General features: G+C 43.2%; 1 protein-coding gene across 2 annotated transcripts in view; it reads left to right on the forward strand.

The window, feature by feature from the left end:
- Positions 1–24,768, forward strand: part of LOC129812555 (bifunctional glutamate/proline--tRNA ligase-like) — a 66,178-nt gene that overhangs the window by 33,748 nt on the left and 7,662 nt on the right. For both annotated transcript variants that reach the window (XM_055864206.1, XM_055864207.1), the window contains 10 exons: positions 5,107–5,243; positions 5,592–5,799; positions 6,069–6,181; positions 10,943–11,051; positions 12,903–13,259; positions 17,089–17,304; positions 17,807–18,052; positions 18,254–18,481; positions 18,753–19,018; positions 21,752–21,803. In XM_055864206.1, coding sequence (XP_055720181.1) covers positions 5,107–5,243; positions 5,592–5,799; positions 6,069–6,181; positions 10,943–11,051; positions 12,903–13,259; positions 17,089–17,304; positions 17,807–18,052; positions 18,254–18,481; positions 18,753–19,018; positions 21,752–21,803 — 1,932 coding nt within the window. The remainder of the gene's footprint in view (positions 1–5,106; positions 5,244–5,591; positions 5,800–6,068; positions 6,182–10,942; positions 11,052–12,902; positions 13,260–17,088; positions 17,305–17,806; positions 18,053–18,253; positions 18,482–18,752; positions 19,019–21,751; positions 21,804–24,768) is intronic.

The raw sequence follows: 24,768 nt of genomic DNA on the forward strand, positions 1-24,768 counted from the left end.
TCAGTGGGGGGGGGGGGGGGGTGTGCCGCTAGCGCCACGCTGATCCTAGACAGGTTAAGAGAGTCCCATCAACTTTTTGTAGGCTAGGCCTACTATATTTATTTAATCAACTTTTCTAATATTAAGCACATTGCTTCTCTTTACAACCGGAGTATAGCCTACCAGGCTGGCATGAAAATGAACCACGTGAAAAGCGTCCTCCATTGACTTTTTAACTGCATAGATGACATGTATTTTTTCCCTGCTGCCCCTGTTTCGAGACAGGTGCATGATAATGGTCCATTCCAAATCAAAACAAATTTCACACATGTAAAGACGAGATTCAATCAAGAATGGTATAATTGGTGACTATTAGCCTATGACTTGTGAACGATATATTATCACTTGTGAATGCGCCTCGGAATTGGATGAGGATGCCCGCCGTTGCGTCCCCGATGTCTGTCGGTCACTTGTAGCCTGTGAGAGACCCGATCACTTGACAGAGAGCCATGTAAGTGAGAGGTGTTTCGGCACGCAGCCGGGAGAATGGAATTACAATTATATTCAGCCCAAGGGCACAACGGCACAGTTTTTTTTGAGTGGGCGTTACGGCCACAAAAGGGGATGCAGCCGGGAAATTCGGGGAATTATCAAGTGCTTGTCATATTGTGAATGAGAGACTGATGAAGTGTGCACAGCCTGCGCCAAAAAAATAAGCAGAGCTCATGCCTTTCAAGCAACTTTTTTTTGTCGCATTATGCAGCCTTGAATGTACAAAAAATCAAAACGTATAGCCCAACATTTATCACAACTGTTACATAAATAACTCTAAATAAAGCATATAGGAGTACCTGTTCCTTTGTTAACTGCTCAACACAGAATATCTGCATGTGCGCAAATAGAAAATATCCTTTCTATTTTATTCAGCTATGTTCTATTGTATTCGTCATACCACAGACCTTTGGAACATATACATTTTGTGTCTTATTTCAGAAGAACAGAGTAGCATGTTCTTGAGTTGTCCTGATATAGCTATGCCATATGGCTGTGGGCTACACTAGTTCATTTAGCAGACAAGATTTGCTTAGAATGCCATGGCATTATTTCATAGTATGAAGAATGCAAAATTCAAAAAGCTCAGATGTGCGAGTGCCTTGTTTTTTGCAGGTGCATGGTAGCGGCTGAACAAAATGAGAAAAAAGAAGAAACCCGCACACTGCTCTTTAAAAAGCTTTATGTAACGGCCTCACGGCCTTCGCCAGAGCTTTTGTGAGTTACAAAAAAGGATTCACCCTTATGTAGACCTAGCCCCACCCACATCCGTTCCATGCATCAAATGGGGTTGAGTCGAGGGAAAACAAATAAGTGCTACCAAATATAGCAATATGCATTTCATAAATATTCAAATAAAGTGTGTACATAAAACGAATTAAGCATGTCTGTAAAACCACAGAGGACATCGACCTACCAAGCAAGTTTTCATAAATCATTGACTGAGAATACAGAAGGAGCCTACAATGGGGAAAAACGACAACTTTCGTTCAGAAATGTAATTAAATCCTCAACAAATGTTCTTTTAGATTTAATGCTATTAATCGTCGAACGTGTCGAAGTAAGTAAGAGGTTGCAGTCACACAGACTGTTTTTCTAGCCCGAAAGCAGCACAACAAGGCTCCACGAAAGAAAAGAAACGATGTAGGAGAGGCAAGCGGTCAAAGAGGGGACAAGGAACACAGGCCGTGGACACGGAGCTACAGCAGAACGCGGTAATTAACCTCTCCAAAAAATACCTTACTGACGCTCAAGTCTCAGTCTTATCTAAGGGCCTCTCTTTTGTACCTACATGGACAAACAAAACATTTGATAGGAAAGTAAATCTGTTTTAAATTATTTCGCAAGATTAAACTTAAGCACGTGTTTTCTCAAAACACTGTTTCGGGCCTAGAAATCCAACAAAGAACTGATACCCATTTTAAACCCAAAAGGTAATTCTGTCCTATAGTTAACAACTCCTCGATTAATACCTATTCGGTTAGTGGAACAAGAAGCCATGTCAGTATATATGAGAGAAACGAACCACATTCAGAAGGACCTCACTACGACAGAAGAACAGGCACCTAACCAAAGAATAATCTTTCATTAGTTCATTGTCAAACCTGCAGACAAAAGGGGGTGCTGTGGTCGTTTTAGACTACGAAAAATACAAAGAAGAGATTCAGAGACAACTCAGTAATGAAAGTTTCTATAGAAAACTGAGTGTTGATCCCGCACAGGTGTTCCAAAAGGATATATGCGCTAATCTGGAGCCCTATTAAACTACCTTATCTCAAAACCTGAATATGAATAGACTTCATAAACAAGATCTCACCAATAACGGGTTTAACAGAAGACTGTATTTTGGTCACATTAGATGTCGAGAGTCTATATAGCTGCATTCCCCCTTACGGGTAGGGGGGGGGGGGGGGGGGCTGGCAGCCCTAGCTCACTATTTGAGAGACCGAGATACTAACGAATTCCCACCAACAAACTTTATTCTAGAGCTGGCTGAATATGTTTTGACATGTAACTATTCTACATTCGCTCCGAGCTATGCTAAACTTTGTGGGTCTTTTTAAAGAACGTTTTAACAATGAAAACTAAAATCTATTTTTAAATAAAGTCCTGAAGTGGTGTGGATATATTAACAACATTTTTTTGTATATGGGGAGTAACGGGATAAGAGCTGTCAGACTTTATGGCATTGACCCCAATCTGAAATTCACTATTGAATGTGACACTAGACGGGTTCATTACCTCTATGTGGATTGAGAAATCAAATGGAACCCTGTTTACAACTCTGTATAGAAAAGAAACGGACAGAAATACTATTATACTATTCCATCCCGAGCCATTAAAAAGAGGACTTCCAAGAAGCCAGTTTCAGACTGCGCCGTATATGCCACTCTACAGAGGATTGTCTAGAAAAAGCAGCAGAGATGCACATTAGGTTTCTAAGAAGAGGCTTTTCGCCAAAATGTGTGGATGAAGCTCTTAATTTGGCATCGGGGAAAACACGAGATGAACTGCTACAAAAAAAGGCCCACTAGATCTAAAGAACACTCTGTAATGTTCACCACCACTTATACTTTGAACTCGTGAAAAGTGGGAGATGCTGTCAAGAAACACTGGCATATGTTGTCATCAGACCCAGCTTTGCCAGCTGAATTTAAGAATCCACCACTTATTGTGTATAGGACAGGTCACAATTTACGCGATAAATTGGTTCATGCCAACTGCCAGCCACAAAATAAAATGCGCCCTTCTCAGAATGGTAGCTATAAATGCAGAGAATGCACACAGTGCAACAATATGATGAAGTGTGAATTTTTCTGCCACCCATATACAGGAAAACGGATCCAAATATATGACATTATTACGCGTTCCACCACCCATGTTATCTACATGATTAAATGTCCATGTGGTCTGTGCTATGTAGGTGTAACCTCTCATTCGCTCAAACAGAGAATTAGTGAACATAAATTCAATCAGGAAAAACAACAGGGATTATCCAGTCGCAGTACTGGAGTATTTTAATGACCTAAAGCATGCCATTTCTACCTTTTTGTTTTTGATTTTGTGGCATAGAGAAATTTAAGATATCAGACAGGGGAGGTGACATTAATAAGACTGAGTAAAAGAGAATGTTCTGGGATTTTCACCCTCCAGACATTCCCTAAAGGTCTTAATGATGAAATGACTATGTATGTTAAGTTGTAAATGTGAACATGAATTATGCCCCTATTTAAGATTACTCTGTTTTTCTTGCTGTACCCAATGATTAATGAAAACTTGCTTGGTAGGTCGATGTCCTCATTGTGGTTTTACAGACGTGTTTAATACGTCTTATTTACACACTTTATTTGAATATTTATGAAATGCATATTGTTATATTTGGTAACACTTATTTGTTTTTCCTTGGCCTTCAACCCCTTTCGATACATGGAACGGATGTGGGTGGGGTTAGGTCTACATAAGGGTGCTAATTTTAAAAAACTCAGATGTGCGAGTGCCTTTTTGAATTTTGTATTCTTCATACTATAAAATACTATAGAATAATGCCATGGAATTCTAAGCAAATCTGGTCTGCTAAATGAACTAGTGTAGCCCACAGCTTTAAGGCATAGCCAGATCAGGACCTAACATAAGGACAACTCAGAGTAGGCTATTCTGTTCTTCTGAAACAGACTACATTTTCTTCATATCATGCGTCTTAATAATTTATTGTGATGGTGTAGGCTATATTACATAGATTTTTATCAATAATATATGTCCCCAAGGTCCGAGTCAGTGGCTTGTAGGCTATGCGTGGAAGCCAGGAGATGCTAAATGTGTATGTTAATTAACGGTCAATTACCGTGAGATGGGCAGTTATTTGCTTGACAGTCACCGGCTGACAACATTTGTTGACAGCCCTAGCCTGAACCATGAAAAACAGCCCCAGACAATTTCTCCTACACCAAACTATCTCCTGGCATCCGCCAAACACGGATTTATCTGTCGGACTGCCAGATGGTGAAGTGTGATTCATCACTCCAGAGAACGTGTTTCCACTGCTCCAGAGTCCAATGGTGGCGAGCTTTGCGCCACTCCAGCTGATGCTTGGCATTGCGCATGGTGATCTTAGGCTTGTGTGGGGCTGCTCGGCCATGGAAACCCATTTCATGAAGCTCCCGACACAGTTATTGTGCTGATGTTGCTTCCAGAGGCAGTTTCAAACTCAGTGAGTGTTGCAACCGAGGACGGACAGAAGATTTTTACGTGCTACGCGCAGCTAATTTACACGTCCTCTTCCAATGAACTGTGGAATCCAAAATAATGAAATTATCTTCCAAATGTATTAATTTTAAAATGTTGTTTACTTATACTTGCCGTCATTTAACTGATAATAAGTCGAGACATACATTTCTGCTAACTTTTATAATGGGGGTTGCCAATTTGCCTGGGCGGGGGTCTCTGGGCAAGAAAAGTTAGAAAACTCCTTGCCTTACCAATATACCCAAATAAACCGCCAAACCATACAAATATAGTCAATCCAACATAACATCAGCAACTAAACCTGGCAAACGTGTGTTTTTTGAACCCTCTCAGAACACAGAGGTGGGTATGAAGGCTGTGTGGTACGGACCCAGGGTGCTGGTGGAGGGGGCGGACGCAGAGACCTTCACCGAGGGAGAGACGGTCACCTTCATCAACTGGGGCAACATCATCATCACCAAGATCCACAAGTAGGTTGAGTAGATTGTTGGACGTGTAACTTTTTACAGGAAGTTAATCAAGAGGGCTTGCCTTGGCAAGTGCTCACCCAGTCCCAGAAAGCTACGTTATCAGTGCAGCAGTGAAACACCATATTGAACTAATCTAGAGAAGTTGTACTGTGCTTCTCCAGAAGCTGGGATCACTAGCACAGATGGCATAGATACACTATGTAACTCGTCGCTCTCGCTCTCTGTGTGTAACTAATGTATCGCGTTAAAAGGCGAAGTGAAATTTGACCAAATGTAGAAGGTAGAAAATGCATATCTCAATTCCCTGACTATTATCCCCTCATCTCGCTCTATCTCTGTGTGATCCAGAGATCCCAGAGGTAAGGTCACCTCCCTGGAGGGCAAGCTGAACCTGGAAAACAAGGACTTCAAGAAGACCACCAAGATCACGTGGCTGGCCGAGACCCCCCACGCACCCCTGCTGCCCACAGTCTGTGTCAACTACCAGCACCTCATCACCAAGCCCGTCATGGGCAAGGAGGACGACTTCAAGGAGTACATCAACAAACAGAGCAAGGTGGGTGTGTGAGTGTGGATGGGTCAAGCCTGGGAGGGGGTGTTGGTTGTTTATGTGGTATGTATGAGGGAGTGTGTGCATGTGATGTGTGCTAAACTGTTACAAGAAGGGCTTAAGTAGTTAGAAAAGATCATTATTATGACTAGAGCAGATATCATTGACCAGTAGGAAGAATCACTTGTAATCCTTCCTGAAGACTGAACAGGGTTCCCTATTTCTCCCTCTTTCTCTTCCTCACATCCTTCTCTCCCATCCTTTCTTTTTCTCAGCTGGAGGAGAAGATGCTGGGAGACCCATGTCTGAAGGACCTGAAGAAGGGTGACATCATCCAGCTGCAAAGGCGAGGCTTCTACATCTGTGACCAGCCCTACGAGCCAATCAGGTTTGTCCTATCTTCTCTTCAAGGTCTTCATGAATTGTTCTAGTTTTGGGAGGGATGCGTGGGTGAATGGTGAGTTGGATGGATGGTTGGAAGAAGACCTGGATTCAAATGCTCTTTGAAATGTTTCAAATACTTTGAGCATTTGCCTTACGCTGCCTGGACTCTCAGATCGACAGGGTTTGAAGTTTGGGGACTGTTCTATTGGTAGGGTGTAAGGTGATTCGACACGTTGGACACTAGGAGAGAATAAAAATAAATAAAAAAATAAATAAACAGCTGTGATTTAAAATCAATTTTCACTAAATGTTAATAATGTGGTCTCAAAATACATAATAAATAATTTGAGGTCATGAATGTGGAATTTGTTAACCATGTCTAAATCCCAATACTGTTTGTGCCTCTCGAGTGGCGCAGCGGTCTAAGGCACTGCATCGCAGTGCTAGAGGCGTCACTACAGATCCGGGTTTGATCCCGGGATATTGTTAGGGTTCGTTTCTTTCGTATCATCATTGGCTCATTGGTGAAATTAGCATTATGACAATATATTTAATTAAATCATTCAAAACCCTTTATTAATGCAGTTGCGGACAGAAGTTGGCAACAGGAACATAGCACGCATGTTTCCGAGTCAGTTCTGCATCAAACAAAAGGTCTCAAGTTGTTTTATTAAACCGATGTCACTGACTACGTCATTACCTTTTTACTCCTGAGACCAAAACCCTGCATCCGTGGCTATACAAACATAGAGTTTCAGTGTTTATCTAAAAGCTAGGCAATAAATGTCCCCTCCCCAAAGTAGATTCATTGTGGAATGTCTGAGTAGTCTCTTATCTCCCACACTCCCCTGCAGAGTTCTGTCTCAGTCACACATTATGAGAGAGAACAACTGTGGAACAATTCTAAAACTATATAATGAATATATATATTGTTAATCTATAGTCTAGGACCCTATAAATGTAAGGAGGGAGGGATCTTATTACCCCTCCCCTTCTATTAATATAATGTAAGCATAATAATTTATTCTAATACATCAAACATCTGTACAGCCCCAAATCATGACCGCTAGGTGAATCCTGACACTATGTCGCAGCTGGCCGTGACTGGGAGACCCATGAGGCGGCGCACAATTGGCCCAGCGTCGTCCGGGTGAGGGGAGGGTTTGGCCGTCAGGGATGTCCTTGTCCCATCGCGCTCTAGCAACTCCTGTGGCGGGCCGGGCGCATGCACGCTGACACAGTTGCCAGTTGGACGGTGTTCCCTCCGACACATTGGTGCGGCTGGCTTCCGGGTTAAGCGAGCAGTGTTACAGGAAGCAGTGCGGCTCGGTTGAGTTTTGTTTCAGGGAACGCACAGCTCTCGACCTTCACCTCTCCCGAGTCCATACAGGAGTTGCAGCAATGGGACAAGACTGTAACTACCAATTGGATATCAAGAAATTGGGGAGGAAAAGGGGAAGATGATATATAGAAATATCCCAATACTATATGATATTTACACAATATGAGCACACATGTAAAGCAAGTGCCATGCTAAGAACGTTCAATTCTGTGAGACAGCCTTTTTTAGGAAACATGTGAAGTCGGTGTGTTCAAATTCGAGATTGGTATTCCTCTCCAGAGTAAGACCGATGTGACATTGTATTGCCAAAACGTATGGGGAAGTCCTGAGGGTGTTTTACGGTCATCAGACGGCCTTGGACTGAAATATAAGGTAAAACGTTTTTCCTTCGCTTCTGTCTATCAGATGTTTTCAGAGACACGAAAAAACATAGCAGGTACCAAAGTAGAGCTTCGGAGCTGCATTTTGGTGTGTGGCTTGTCAGGGATTGTTCCAAATTCACACGTCACCACCCGTTTTCAAGATGAGATGCTAGTTAGCTGTGCAAGGGAGTTTTTCTTTGACGCCGTTTGCTGAGGTAACACTATTGTGCCAGCGGCAAATTTAGTGATTGGTGGTTTAATTTTTTCAAGTGTAAACTACCAGAATTCAGTAGCTACAGACCTACAATCGATAAACATAAATACCAGTGAATTGAAAATGTGTCCCATCTATCTTTGCTGTGCAGGTGGCAGGCAAGCAGCTCAGTCTAGTCTCAGCCACGGCTAATTATTTGATGGAAATGGTGTAGTTTATCCTCATCAACAGCAAATATAACATTACAATGCAACACAACTCAGGTGTAGGCCTACCTTAGAAGTAATCTATGTTATTAGACTAGAGTAGCCTTCTGAGTTAAACTGTGTTGGTACTGAATACAACATAACTGTGATATATATAGCCTAACTGTTAATAATAGGTAAATAGTTAACCTGCTTTTTGTTGAAGATTATTTAATCCCAATTAAATGTACTCTATCACCCCTGGTATGTGTTCAAGGGTGTCACTTTGCTCCGTAGTGTAAACATTCTTTATTGCTTAAGCATATGGCACTGTATACTTTATTTATTCTATTTTCTTTATTTTCCTGTACATTAGTACAGAACCAGTCAACAGTTTGGGCACACCTACTCAAGGGATTTTCTACTTTGTAGAATAATAGTGAAGACATCAAAACTACGAAATAACACATATGGAATCGTGTAGTAACCAGAGAATAGTTAAACAAATCAAAATATATTTTGGATTCTTCAAAGTAGGCATTCCAAGCATGCTCAATGGGTGACATGTCTGGTGAGTATGCAGGCCATGGTAGAACTGGGAAATGTTCAGCTTCCAGGGATTTTGTTCAGGTCCTTGTGACATGGGGCCGTGCATTATCATGCTGAGACATGAGGTGATGGCAGCAGATGAATGGCACGACAACTGGCCTCAGGATTTAGTCACGGTATCTCTGTGCATTCAAATTGCCATCGATGAAATACAATTGTCCGTAGCTTATGCCTGCCCGTACCATAACCCCAACACTAGCATGGGGCACTCTGTTCACAATGTTGACGTCAGCAACCTGCTCGTCCATACGACGCCATACACGTGGTCTGCGGTTGTGAGGCCGGTTGGACGTACTGCCAAATTCTCTAAAACAATGTTGGAAGCGGTGTATGGTAGAGAAATAAACATTAAATTATCTGACAACAGCTCTGGTGGACGTTCCTTCAGTCAGCATGCCAATTGCACGCTCCCTCAAAACTACCCCAACTTGAGACATCTGTGTTGTGACAAAACTGCACATTTTCTGGGCTTAACATGCTGTATTTGTTTGACTTATTCCGTACATACTAATTATCTTATGACCTGCATTTCGCTACACCCGCAATAACATCTGCTAAACATGTGTATGTGACCAATAAGATTGGATTTGAAGTAGTATAAACAGTTGCGTTCTAATTTCATAAATTGTTTCAAATTGTAACAAACTTTAATTTTTGCATGAAGCATCAAATCTAATTTTATTGGTCACATACGCATATTTAGCAGATGTTATTGCGGGTCTAGCTCCAACAGTGCAGTAGTATCTAACAATTCACGAAACGCACAAATCTAAAAGAATGGAATTAAGAAATATATAAATATTAGGACGAGCAATGTCGATGTGGCATTGACTAAAATACAGTTGAATAGAATACAGTATGTACATATGAAATGAGTAAAGCAGTATGTAAACACTATTAAAGTGACCAGTCATTCCATGTTTATGAATGTAGGGCAGCAGCCTCTAATGTGCAGGGTTTAGTAACTGTGGTAGCTGGCTCGTGATTGCTATTTAACAGTCTGATGGCCTTGAGATAGAAGCTGTTTTTCAATCTCTCAGTCCCAGCTTTGATGCACCTGTACTGACCTTGCCTTCTGGATGGTAGCGGGGTGAACAGGCTGTGGCTCGGGTGGTTGATATCCTTGACGATCTTTTTGGCCTTCGAGTGACATCGGGTGGTGATACAGCCCGACAGGATGCTCTCAATTGTGCATCTGTAAAAGTTTGTGAGGGTCTTAGGGGCCACGGCCTCAGCCTCCTGAGGTTGAAGAGGCTCTGTTCCGCCTTCACAACACTGTCAGTGTGGGTGGACCATTTTAAGATTGTCCGTGATGTGTACGCAGAGGAACTTGAAGCTTTTCACCTTCTCCACTGCGGTCCCGTCGTTGTGGATAAGGGCGTGCTCCCTCTGCTGTTTCCTGAAGTCCACGATCGGCTCCTTCATTTTGTTGACGTTGAGGGAGAGGTTATTTTCCTGGCACCACTCCGCCAGGGCCCTCACCCCATAAAATAACAAGGATTTAATGTTATGACTACCGTACACTTAAAGGATTGGTCTTAAATGATTGTAATTATGTATACCGTACTGCCTCATTGAGTGAACATTTGCATAATATTGCAATTTAATTTTACTCTTATTTGACTCATCTCTGTTCTCCATCAGCCCTGAAAATATCATAACAATATGACAGCCCTATCTTGAGATATTTGACAAAATGTGTTGAAATCAAGTATCCAGACAGGTGACTTGGTGCCAATTTTCACTAGGGATTAACATTGACCAATCCGCTGACATTTTCCGATCACTTGAAAACAAGCTATCTCAGCGCATGTCTTGTCCTCATGAAATAAAGAACCACTGTTTCATTTTAGCCCATAACACCCTGCTATTGGCTCCAAAATGCAAGTCAAGCTCAATCACGAAAAGTATTCTTCAAAATAAGATTTGAACCCAGGTGTGGTTGGATGCTACTTTTTCAAAATATTTATCGCAATGACTCTTTGAAATGAAGCCCTACTGCATTGTCCCAGTGTGCCGATATGAGTAATGTTACCCTGGTGTTGTGGCCCAGTCCCTATAGCTGTAAGGAGAGTCCTTGTGTGCTGCTGTACATCCCCGACGGCCACACCAAGGAGATGCCCACCGCCGGCTCTAAGAGCAAGAGCCATGCCGCCACCACAGTGAGTATTGTTACCTAAACGCATACTAGAGTTGCAAGGAGAGAGGAACTAACTACAGGCTCATCTCAATAATCTGAAGTGGTTTCATCTAGTTTTATCCTCCCCTTCATCTGCACTGGTCCAAAGATCTAGGATATAGGAGGGCTGATGTTCACCAGACAATTTTCTATTAACTGTCATGATATTTCTGATTAATGCAGATGGGAGAGGCAGTTGTTAGTGAAATTATATTTGACGAGTATGAATCACTTTACATTTTTCAGATGCACCATGTATTCTTGTATATTAATGTAGATTTGATTATTGTACAGTGTCTTGCGAAAGTATTCACCCCCCTGGCATTTTTCCTATTTTGTTGCCTTACAACCTGGAATTAAAATGTATTTTTGGGGGTGTTTGTATCAGTTGATTTACACAACATGCCTACCACGTTGAAGATGCAAAATATTTTTTGTTGTGAAACAAGCAAGAAATAAGACCAAAAAAAATAACTATTCGCCTTCCCAAAGTCAATACTTTGTAGAGCCACCTTTTGCAGCAATTACAGCTGCAAGTCTCTTGGGGTTTGTCTCTTTAAGCTTGGCACATCTAGCCACTGGGATTTCTGCCCATTCTTCAAGGCAAAACTGCTCCAGCTCTTTCCAGTTGGATGGGTTCTGATGGTGTAAAGCAATATTTAAGGCATACCACAGATTCTCAATTGGATTGAGGTTTGGGCTTTGACTAGGCCATTGCAAGACATTTAAATGTTTCCCCTTAAACCACTCGAGTGTTGCTTTAGCAGTATGCTTAGGGTCATTGTCCTGCTGGAAGGTGAACCTCTGTCCCAGTCTCCCATCTCTTGAAAATTGAAACAGGGTTCCCTCAAGAATTTCCCTGTATTTAGTGCCATCTATCATTCCTTCAATTCTGCCCAGTTTGAAAAATCCCCACTATGATGCTGCCACCACCCTGCTTCACTGTGGGGATGCGGTTCTTGGGGTGAGGTGTTGGTTTTGCGCCAGACCGCGTTTTCCTTGATGGCCAAAAAGCTACATTTTAGTCTCATCTGACAAGAGTACCTTCTTCCATATGTTTGGGGGAGTCTCCCACATTCCTTTTGGCGAACACTAAATGTTTTTTTCTTTAAGCAATGGCTGTTTTCTGGCCACTCTTCTGTAAAGCCCAGCTCTGTGGAGTGTATGGCTTAAAGTGGTCCTATGGACAGATACTCCAATCTCCGCTGTGGAGCTTTGCAGCTCCTTCAGGGTTATATTTGGTCTCTTTGTTGCCTCTGATTAATGTCCTCCTTGCCTGGTCTGTGAGTTTTGTTTGGCGGCCATATTTTTTAAATAATGAATTTAATGGTGCTCTGTTTGAACACCATTAAAGTTTTGTATATTTTTTATAACCCAACCCTGATCTGTACTTCTCCACAATGTTGTCCCTGAACTGTTTGGAGAGCTCCTTGGTCTTAATGGTACTGCTTGCTTGGTGGTGTTGCAGATTCTCTTGCCCTTCAGAACGATTATGTTACTTTTGAAGGTAATTGGTTGCACCAGATCTTATTTGGGGCTTCATAGCAAAGGGGGTGAATACATATGCAGCACAACTTTTCATATATATATTTTTATAAGTAATTTTTTTCACTTCACCAAATTGGACTATTTTGTGCATGTCCATTGCATGAAATCCAATTAAAATCCATTTAAATTGCTGGTTGTAATGCAACAAAATAAAAATAAAACGCCAAGGGGATGAATACTTTTGCAAGGCACTGTAGGTTTTTTAAATCACTGTTCCTTTCCTACCCACTAATATTTTCTGACGCCTTCTCTTATATTTCCTACTCCTTGTCTCCTCTCCTCTTAGTCTGCCTCCCCAGCCAAGTGCAACACCACCCCGGTCTCTGCCCCAGCCCCCCCTACCGCTAGCGACACCGGCACCGTTTTCTCCTGCATTGTGGCTCAAGGCGAGAAGGTGCGCGATTTGAAAACCACCAAGGCCCCCAAGGAGGAGGTGGACAAAGCGGTGAAAGAGCTGCTCTCACTCAAGGCCCAGTTCAAGCATCTGACTGGCCAGGACTACAAACCAGGCATGGGCCTGCCCGCTAGCTCCACCCCTCAGAAGGCAGCATCCCCTTCTTCTGACTCCGTCTCCTGCCCCTTTGCTTGCGTCACCCAGCAGGGGGAGTTAGTGAGGAAGCTTAAATCCGAGAAAGCACCCAAGGTTTGAGTCTGTTTTTCTGTTGTTTATCATTTGGTGCAATAACACCCCCAAAAACCTGACATGAAATGCTATTGTATCGTTGCGGTAACATTTTCCCAGATTTGTAGCTACTGTACATTTTTGGAATTTGTCTCTGTCTGTTAGTACGTAGTACGTTAGTTACATGTGATATCTCAGACACCACTGGCCTGATTATGACGAAACTTTAGTGAATGATGCATCTTGCCATAGATCCAGAATGTACTGAATGTACACTGATTGGATGCGGAGCGTCGCTTCACAGCTATTTTCAGGTCTCTCCAGAGGTGTTCGATCGGGTTCAAGTCCGGGTTCTGGCTGGGCCAATCAAGGACATTCAGAGACTTGTCCCGAAGCCACTCCTCCATTGTTTTGGTTGTGTGCTTAGGGTCGTTGTCCTGTTGGAAGGTAAACCTTTGCCCCAGTCTGAGGTCCTGAGCAGGTTTTTATCAAGGATATCTCCGTACTTTGCATCGTTCATCTTCGAATGAAACACCATTATGCTTGGTAATATGGAGAGATGGTACTCAGTAATGTTTGGCTCAAATCCAATACAACACATAACACTTTGTATCATTACGTTCCCACAAGACAAACTCAATATGTTGCTCACAATCACTTGGACAACCAAAACAAGAAGGGGTGGCAAAGCCACTAGTAAGGGCTTCTAAAACACACCCACCATGGATGCCCACTAGGTTTGCCCCTGAAAACACAAACTAAATGAAAAACCCTCAACTTATGATAAGGTGTAAAAATACTATTTAGCAGTTTTATTTATGGCTTGGGGGTAGAAACTCTCTCGGATCCTGTTGGTCCGAGAGCCGATGCTCTGGTACCGTTTGCCGGAGGGTAGCAGAGTGAACAGTCTATGGTTAGGGTGGCTGCAGTCTTTGGCAATTTCTCAGGCCTTCCTCTGTCACCGCCTGATATAGAGATCCTGGAAGGCAGGGAGCTCAGCCCCAGTGATGTACTGGGCTGTCCGCGCCAACCTCTGTAGCACTTTGCGGTTAATGGCGGTTCATTTGCCGTACCAGCTTGTGATGCAGCCAGTCAAGATGCTCTCTGGTGCAGCTGTATAACTTTTTGAGGATCCAAGGGCCCATGCCAAATCTTTTCAGCATCGAGGGGAAAGAGGCACTGCCGTACCCTCTTCACGACTGTGTGGACCATGTTAGAGCCTTAAGTGATGTGGACGACAAGGAACTTTAAGCTCTCGACCCGCTCCACAACAGCCCCATCAATTTGGATGGGGGCGTGCTCTCCCCTCTTATCCTGTAGTCCACGATCAGCTCCTTGCGCTTGTTGCCCTGGCACCACACTGCTAAGGCTCTGACCTCCTCCCTGTAGGCTGACTCATCACTACCGGTGATCAGGCCTACAACCATCCTGTTGTCAGAGAACTTGATGATGGTGTTGGGAGTCGTGCGTGGCCATGCAGTCGTGGGTGAACAGGAGGGGACTAAGCACACGCCCCTGATAGGCCCCAGTGTTGATGATCAGTGTGACGGTGTTGGTGCCTAACCTCACCACGTGGTGCCGGCCCGTCAGGAAGTCCAGGATCCAGTTGCAGAGGGAGCTGTTCAGCCCAGGGTCCCTAGCTTTGTGATGAGCTTGGAGCGGACTATGGTGTTGAACGCTGAGCTGTAGTCTATGAACAGCATTCTCACAGTTATTTTCCTTCTTGGATTGGGTCTGGGATGATGTCTCGTCGGCGGTCGTGGCAGGCTTTCTTGTATTCGTCCATGTCCTCGTCCTGTTCTTTGTAAGCAGTAGCTCTAGTCTTTTAGGCCAGGGAAGATATTGCCTATAATTCATGGTGTTTGGTCTGGATACCTTCTTACAGTCACTGTGGAGACAACATTGTCTATGCACTTACTGATGAAGCCCGTGACTGTTGTGGGAACTCCTCTATGCTATCGGTTGAATCCCGAAACATATCCCAGTCTGTACGAACAAAATAGTCTTGTATCCTCGTGTCTGCTTCATCCGACCACTTCCTTATTGATTGCATCACTGGTACTTCCTGTTTGAGCTTTTGTTTGTAAGCTGGAAGCAGAAGAATGGCGGTATGGTCAGATGTGCCGAAGGGAGAAGAAGGGCTGTGTATGTGCTTCTGTAGGTAGTGGCGCAGGATACGTGTCGGAAGTAGTAAGGTAGGACAATTTACATTCTCCCCGTGTTATTCTCTGCCCACCAGAAACACTGCCTCTGGGTGAGCGGTTTCTTGTTTGTTTATGGCCCCATTTTAAAGTTTCTTTGAGTGCCAGGGTGGTGTTGGCTTGTGGAGTGATGTAGACAGTGGTGATAATTACGGATGAGCGCTTACAATGGGGTATTCTATATCAGTTCGGCACAAGCTTGAGATCTCCTTCACACTGGAAGCAGCACGTCAGTTGTTATTTCTGAAAATACATTCCGCCTCCTTTCCTCAATTTCACCAGGACTCGACCTCGTCTGCTGCATTTTGCCCATGAAACACAGGAAAAGGGTGCTTAATGACCAGTGGAACTTTCGAAGTCGTGTTTAAAGTCGAAATCGACGTCAGTAACTATCGATCTGATGTCCAGAAATGCTCGGCGGGTCATTTGTGATAATAGTATGAACTTTCTGTACCAAAGAAAGTGAAGTGTGCTGAGGGGCCCCCCGTGTTGAGGGGTGTGATTTGAGGGTCAGCACGGCAGATGTGTGGTTGCCTACCCTCACCACCCGAGCTGCAGTCAATGAAAAGCATTCTCACATAGGTGGTTCATCTTGTCCAGGTGGTAGAGGGCAGTGTGGAATGCAATAGAGATTGCGTCATATCTGTTGGGGCGGTATGCAAATGTGAGTGGGTCCTGGGTGTCTGGAATGATACTTGATGTGAGCCATGACCAGCTTTTCAAAACATTTCATGGCTACAGATGTGAGTGCTACGGGACGATAGTCATTTAGACAGGTTACCTAGGCGTTCTTGGGCACAGGGACTATGGTGGTCTGCTTGAAACATGTAGGTATTACAGACTGGGCCAGGGAGCGGTTTACAATGTCAGTGAAGACCCTTGCCAGCTGGTCAGCGCATGCGCTGAGTACGCATCCTGGTATTCTGTATGGCCCTGCGGGCTTGTGAATGGTAACCTGTTTAAAGGTCTTACTTACATCGGCTACAGAGAGTGAGACCACACAGTCGTCCGGAACCGCTGATGCTCTCGTCTAATGCGTGGTTCTGTGTTGTTTGCCTCGATTAGCGTCAGAGCCGGTGTAGTCCGATTCTATGTTACTCGTGTATCGATTTATAACTTATCACATAACGCACACACGGGGGCACACCTCCCAACAGAGCTACTAAAAAAAGGTTTTGGCTCCAAAATATATTTTGTCATGATTCCTCTCGTCCCTCCTGTTGCTAGTGGTCCTTTTTAGGGGGGGGGGGGCGCAATGTAAAAAAACAATGGGGGGGGGGGATAACGATGTATCACAATGTTTTATGGGTACTTAGTCACGATTGGACAAAAGTTGACATCGCCCAACCCTATTGTGAGCTATCAAGTTTTGATTTCCAACGAGAGGAAATCGTTGGAATTTTTCCTCATTAATCCACGCAATTACAGTTGAAATAATTGGCAGCATAATTAGTGGGGGACGACATGTTTACTGTTGGCTTGTTTTTAATTGATTACATTAGATTTAGAATCCTGAGGTGAAATAGCCTCCACAATTGTAGTTCCTTCAAGTAGAACATTTCAAATGTGTTTTCTTTGCTTTGAGGTTTTCCTGACGAAAAGATATATGATCAATTCATTTTTTAAACTCTCTCTCGGCTTCTCTCCAGGACCAGGTTGATGCTGCAGTCAAACAGCTGCTGGCTTTCAAAGCTGAGTTCAAACGGATCACAGGACAAGAGTACAATCCAGGGATGATCCCTCCTGACGCTGCCCCAGCCAAGAATGCCCCCACTGCTTCATCCTCCTCTGCCTCAGGCCTATATGAAAGTGTGACCAAACAGGGAGACACTGTTAGGAAGCTTAAATCTGAGAAAGCACCCAAGGTAAGGTGGAGAAGTGTTCACTAACGCTTTACTTTAACCCTGCAGGTATTGGATATTATTACGAGGTTATAATGGATTGTATAATGGACTCGTCACTCCTATACGTTTATTTAACTTATTCAACTAGGCAAGTCAGTTAAGAACAAATTCTTATTTAACAATGACGGCCCACCCCGGCCAAACACTCCCCTAACCGGGACGACGCTGGGCCAATTGTGCGCCGCCCTATGGGACCCCCGTTCACGGTCAGTTGTGATACAGCCCGGGATCAAACCAGGGTTTGTAGTGACGCCTCTAGCACTGATATGCTGTGCCTTAGACTGCTGGTGACGCCTCTAGCACTGAGATGCTGTGCCTTAGACTGCTGCACCACTCGGGAGCCCGTTATTTATGTATTATCTCTGTATTTGCTCCAACTGTTCATAACGGCTCTAAATTTTTAGCTCCTTCATCCCTGATTTCTCCTCCCTAACGTCTGTATTTGATCAATCGCTCCACAAAGGACCAGGTTGATGCTGCCCTGAAGGAGCTCTTAGCCTTGAAGGCAGAGTACAAACAGGTGACGGGTCACGACTACAAGCCAGGAGCTTCCCCTGCTCCTGCCCCAGTCCAGAGCAACCCAGCCCCCGCTCCTGCCCCAGTCCAGAGCAACCCAGCCCCCACAGCCACTTCTGGCTCAGGCATCTATGAGCGCGTGACTCAGCAGGGTGACCTGGTGAGGAAATTGAAGACCGAGAAGGCCCCCAAGGTGAGACCAACAGGAAGGGATGATAGGTTGGCATACATTAGGCACGCGTTGGATGAAATGCTTCATAAAATATTGAATGGACATCATGCCTGCTCTATTGCAATTTTTTTATTTTATAATATGAACAACTTTATTAATGAATTTTCGGTAGTTGAAAAGAAAGTGACATGACTCCTTTTATCTTTGTCCCCGCCCTCTCAGGACCAGGTGGACACCGCTGTCAAGCAGCTGCTGTCACTCAAAGCTGAGTATAAGCAGGCGACTGGCCAGGACTACAAACCAGGCGTGGCCCCAGCTGTCAGCCCTGCCCCTGTTCAGGCTAGCCCCGCCCCCCAGGACCAGTCTGGTTCCTCCCCTCAGGCACTCTTCACCCAGGTTGTCCAAAAGGGGGAGCTAGTGAGGAAGCTGAAATCAGAGAAGGCTCCTAAGGTAAGTGGGATTTCGTTTCACTTTGCAAACCAATGACCAAAAATGCTGAAACCGTGTTGGCGAGAAGCTATTCAGATGAGGAATACTGGACTTTTGGTGCAGGTACCTAGTATACCTAACTATAAATAATACCATTTATTATATAAATCTTTGCTAACAATTATTAATCAGATTTAAGTCTTAATATTGTGATTTAGGGGTAACCCTAATTGCTAGTAGATTGATGAAATGCCACAGGCAGACCTCATAACGCAATATAAAATGCCACCAGGACCAGGTGGACTGTGCCGTGAAGCAGCTGCTGGCCCTGAAGACTCAGTACAAGGCCCTCACCGGAGAGGACTACAATGTTGTGGCTGCCGCTGGAGCCTCGAGCAGAGAGGACAAGAACCGCAAGGACCGAGAGAACAAGTCTGAGAAACAGGCAGGAGGAGGAGGAGGAGGAGGGAAGAAGCAGCAAAAGGGAGAAAAGGGCAAGGAGGCCTTGTTGGGAGGCACAGGGGGAGGAGGAGATGGTGGTCCCAAGAAACAGACACGGTGAGAGAGCGGGATGAATGGATGGATGGGAGGGCACAGGGATGGATGGATGAATAGAAATCATTGGGACTTTAATGGAGTGAAGATTTGAAGATAGCGGGATAGATGGAGAGAGTGTTGAACATCTAGGGGGTGTACTGCTGAATGTATGTGGTCCTGTATGGTCAGTTGGTAGAGCTTGGCGCTTGCAACGTCAGTCTAGTGGGTTCGATTCCTGCTGCGGTCACCAGTAAGAAAATGTATGGCAGCAAACATAATATTCTTACCTGTGTGGTTTGACCTGCAGCGCAATAAGCTCAACACATTGCTCCTATAAATGTTTCAAATTGTTATCGCACACAGTGAAATACCGTCAGGGCCTTCAAAGCATTCAGAGGAGGCCTAATAATATTTTAAATGAAAATTGCGTTAAGTTATTGGAAATTTGTCTGATGGGGAAGGGAAAATAAATGGAAAGTGTTCAATCAGGATCTGGAGAGAAGGCAGAATTTTGGAATGACAGCATGATTAGCCAAGCCGACTTTTTTTTAAACAATTTTTTATTGTATATATAAATATATATATATATTTTTTTTTCACGGCTTCTGGACCCTCTAGCTAGCAGGCTTTGATTAACGTCACCACTGTATTAAATCAGCCAGGAGTTGTTGCTGAATTTCTGCAGTTTTCTGTTTGGCTAGCTGAAATAAAGGTACACTATTGTAGAAAGCTTCTCTTGGATTTAAAAGCAACGAACGGAACATCTTATGATTGACAATTTAGCTGGACCGGATGATACATTTATGGTGAGTGTTTTCACTGTTCCATATAGATGAGTTTGATTAATCAATTAGTCAATTGAGGGCAATTAGGTAATTGAACATTTGGTCATCGAAAACCAGTTTAAGTGATTTTCTATTGCTGGACACTGGACAGAGATGACTCTGATTCAAAATATGCGTGGCTTCTCCCCCAGCAATAGACAAGTAAACGTACAGTACCAGTCAAGTTTGGACATTCAAGGGTTTTTCTTTTTACTATTTTATTAATTGTAGAATAATAGTGAAGACATCAAAACTATAAAATAACACATGGGATCATATAGTAACGAAAAAAGTGTTAAACAAATCTGAATATTTGAAATACTTCAAAGTAGCCAGCCACCCTTTGCCTTGACAGCTTTGCGCACTCTTGGCATTCTCTCAACCAGCATCATGAGGTAGTCACCTGGAATGCATTTCAATTAACAGGTGTGTCTTGTTAAAAGTTCATTTGTGGAATTTCTTTCCTTTATGCGTTTGAGCCAATCAGTTGTTACGACAAGGTAGGGGCTGTATATAGAACTTAGCCCTATTTGGTAAAAGACCAAAGACCATATTATGGCAAGAACAGCTCAAATTAGCAAAGATGAACGACGCTATCATTACTTTAAGACAAGAAGGTCATTCAAATGTCAAGAACTTTGAAAGTTTCTTCAAGTGCAGTCTCAAAAACCATCAAGTGTTATGATGAAACTGCCTCTCATGAGGACCGGCACAGGAAAGGAAGACTCAGAGTTACCTCTGCTGCAGAGGATAAGTTCATCAGAGTTACCAGCCTCAGAAATTGCAGCCTAAATAAATTCTTGAGAGTTCCATTAACAGACACATCTCAATATCAACTGTTCAGAGGAGACTGCGCGAAACAGGGCATCATGGTTGAATTGCTGCCAACAAACCACTACTAAAGGACACCAATAATAAGAAGACTTGCTTGGGTCAAGAAACATGAGCAGTGGATATTAGACTGTCCATGGAAATCTGTCTGAGGAGTCCAAATGTGAGATTTTTGGTTCCAACCGCCGTGTCTTTGTGAGACGCAGAGTAGGTGAACGGATGATCTCTGCATGTGTAGTGGAGGAGGTGGTGTGATGGTATGGGAGTGCTTTGCTTGTGACACTGTCAGTGATTTATTTACAATCCAAGGCACACTTAACCAGCATGGCTACCACTGCATTCAAGAGGAAATACGCCATTTCATCTGGTTTGTGCTTAGTGGGACTAGCATTGGCTTTTCAACAAGACAATGACCCAACACACCTCCAGGCTGTGTAAGGGCTATTTGACCAAGAAGAAGAGTGATGGAGTGCTGCATCAGATGACCAGGCCTCCATAATCACCTGACCTCAACCCAATTGAGACAGTTTGGGATGAGTTGGACCACAGAGTGAAGGAAAAGCAGCCAACACATGCTCAGCATACACTACCATTCAAAAGTTTGTGGTAACTTAGAAATGTCCTTGTTTTTGAAAGATATGCACATTTTTTTGTCCATTTAAAAAAAAAAAACATCAAATTGATCTGAAATAGTGGAATATTTAATGGAATATATACATAGGTGTACACGGGCCCATTATCACTAACCATCATTCCTGTGAGAATTTTATCATTTTAAAAGGCTGATTGATCATTAGAAAACCCTTTTGCAATTATGTTAACACAGTTGAAAACTGTTCTGATTTAAAGAAGCAATGCAACTGGCCTTCTTTAGACGAGTATCTGGAGCATCAGCATTTAATTGGAAAATGTACTTTAACATTATAGGTTCTAAGGAGCTGATTATTTAACCTGGGTTAAGTAAACTGAGCAATGCAAGGCATTGGATAATATGCCTTCCCATCGATTTCACATTTATTGGTTATTTTGCTGATTTCTCACTGCCATTTGCTCATGCAAAATGTCACCCTAAGGATGTACGTGTCTTTTCCTAATTCAGACTGGGGCTGGAGGCTAAGAAGGAGGAGAACCTAGCTGATTGGTACTCTCAGGTGAGTGTGTACTGTGCATACAGTGCCTTCGGATATTATTCACATCCCTTAAACTTTTCCACATTTTGTGGTTACAAAGTGGGATTAAAATGGATTTATTTGTCATTTTCTGTCAACGATCTACACAAAATCTCTGTCAAAGTGGAAGAAAAATTCACGTTAGAATCACCATTGGCAGCAATTACAGCTGTGATCTTTAGTCTTTCCACGCCTGGATTGTGCATCATTTGCCCAGTTTTCTTTGAAAAAATTATTTGAGCTCTGTCACCATTGGTTGTCTAGCAATGATCAACAACTATTTTTAGATCTTGCCATTGATTTTCAAGCAGATTTAAGTCAGAACTGTAACTCATCCACTCAGGAACATTCACTGTCTTCAACTCCAGTGTAGATTTGGCCTTGTGTTTTAGGTTATTGTCCTGCTGAAAGGTGAATTCTTCTCCCAGCATCTGGTGGAAAGCAGTCTGAACCAGGTGTTCCGCTAGGATTTTTCCTGTGCTTAGCTCCGTTCCGTATCTATTTTATCCTGAAAAACTCCCCAGTTAACGATTACAAGCATACCCATACCATGACGCATCCACCACTATGCTTGAAAACATGGAGTAGTACTCAGTAATGTTTTGTATTGGGTTTGCCCCAAACATAACATTGAGGACAATCAGGGGAGAAGGGCATTGATCAGGAAGGTGACCAAACATAACATTGAGGACAAAAAGTGAATTGCTTTGCCACATTTTTTGCAGTATTACTTTAGTGCCTTGTTGCAAACAGGATGCATGTTTTGGAATATTTGTTTTCTGTACAGGCTTCCTCCTTTTCACTCTGTCATTTAGTTTAGTATTGTGGAGTCACTACAATGTTGATCCATCCTCAGTTTTCTCCTATCACAGACATTAAACTCTGTTATAGTTTTAAAGTCACCATTGTCGTCATCGTGAAATCCCTGAGCGGTTTCCTTCCTCTCCGGCAACCAAGTTAGGAAGGACACCTGTGTCTTTGTAGTGACTGGGTGTATTGATATTTATTTCTGATCCAAAGTGTAATTAATGTTAAATTCCTGATTTAAGTTTCCCTATATTTCTGTTATTACGGTGCTATTACTCTATTATTCTGTTGATTGGCCTGAGTGCAATGGCAACCATGCATTGTGGGAATACGGTTTAGTAAACGTTGTTCAACTGAAACCTAGTCGTTGTCATAACTTCATCATGCTCAACGGTATATTCAATGTCTATTTTTATTATTTAAAAAATGGACCCATCTACAAATACAGTGCAGTCGGAAAGTATTCAGACCCCTTGACTTTTTCCACATTTTTAAGTTACAGCCTTATTCTAAAATGGATAAAGACTTTTCCCCCCTCATCAATCCACACACAATACCCCATAATGACAAAGCATTTATTTTAATTTTTTTACTGAAACTGAAACGTCACATTTACAGTATTCAGACCCTTTACTAAGTACTTTGTTGAAACATCTTTGGCAGTGATTACAGCCTCGAGTCTTCTTGGGTATGACGCTACAAGCTTGGCACACCTCTATTTGGGGGGTTTCTCCCATTCTTCTCTGCGGATCCTCTCAAGCTCTGTCAGGTTGGATGGGGAGTGTTGCTGCACAGCTATTTTCAGGTCTCTCCAGAGATGTTCGATCGGGTTCAAGTCCGGGCTCTGGCTCGGTCACTCAAGGACATTCATAGACTTGTCCCGAAGCCTCTCCTGCTTTGTCTAAGCTGTGTGCTGTTGGAAGGTGAACCGTCGCCCCAGTCTGAGATCCTGAACGCTCTGGAGCAGGTTTTCATCAAGGATCTCGCTGTATTTTGCTCCGTTCATCTTTCCCTTGATCCTGACTAGTCTCCCAGTCCCTGCTGCTGAAAAACATCCCCACAGCATGACGCTACCAACACCATGCTTCACCGTAGGGATGTTCCAGGTTTCCTCCAGACGTTACGCTTGGCATTCAATCCAAATGGTTAATTTCATCAGACCAGAGAATCTTGTTTCTCATGGTCTGATAGTCCTTTAGGTGCCTTTTGGCAAACTCCAAGCGGGCTGTCATGTGCCTTTTTTAATGAGGAGTGGCTTCCATCTGGCCACTCTACCAAAAGGCCTGATTGATGGAGTGCTGCAGACATGATTGTCCTTCTGAAAGGTTCTCCCATCTACACAGAAACTCTGGAGCTCTGTAAGTGACCATTGGGTTCTTGGTCACTTCCCTGACCCCTGTCCAAGGCTCTTCTCCCCCGATTGTTTTGTTTGGCCAGGCGGCCAGCTCTAAGGAAAGATTTGGTGGTTGCCAACTTCTTCCATTTAAGAATGATGGAGGCCACTGTGTTCTTGGGGACCTTCAATGCTACAGAAATGTTTTGTTTCTGTTCCCTAGATCTGTGTCTCGACACAATCCTGACTCAAAGCTCTACAGACAATTCCTTCGACCTCATGGCTTGTTTTTTGCTCTGACATGCACGGTCTTGAATCTGTGTTTGAAATTCACTGCTCGACTGAGGGACCTTACAGATAATTGTATGTGTGGGGTAGAGAGATGAGGTAGTCATTCAAAATCTTGTTGAACACTATTATTGCATCCATGCGACTTGTTAAGCACATTTTTACTTCTGAACTTATTTAGGCTTGCCATAACAAAGGGGTTAAATACTTTTGCCATTTCAGCTTTTCATTTTTTATACATTTTTATTATTTCATTTTTTATTAATTAAAAAAAACAACTTTTTGACATCATGGGGTATTGTGTGTAGGCCAGTGGCAAAACAATCTAAATTGAATCCATTTTAAATTCAGGCTGTAACACAAGAACAAGAAACACAAGAAAAATCAAGGCGTGTATATACTTTCTGAAGGCACTATATATGAAAGTGATGTTTTTTGTTTGTTTACGAGTCAATAAGGTTTCCCTTCACGTGCTCCCCATTTACCCTTAACTCTGCCCTCCACCTTCCCTCCTCCCCT

Source organism: Salvelinus fontinalis, chromosome 16 (assembly GCF_029448725.1).
Source record: "Salvelinus fontinalis isolate EN_2023a chromosome 16, ASM2944872v1, whole genome shotgun sequence".
NCBI classification, from domain to species: Eukaryota; Metazoa; Chordata; class Actinopteri; order Salmoniformes; family Salmonidae; genus Salvelinus; species Salvelinus fontinalis.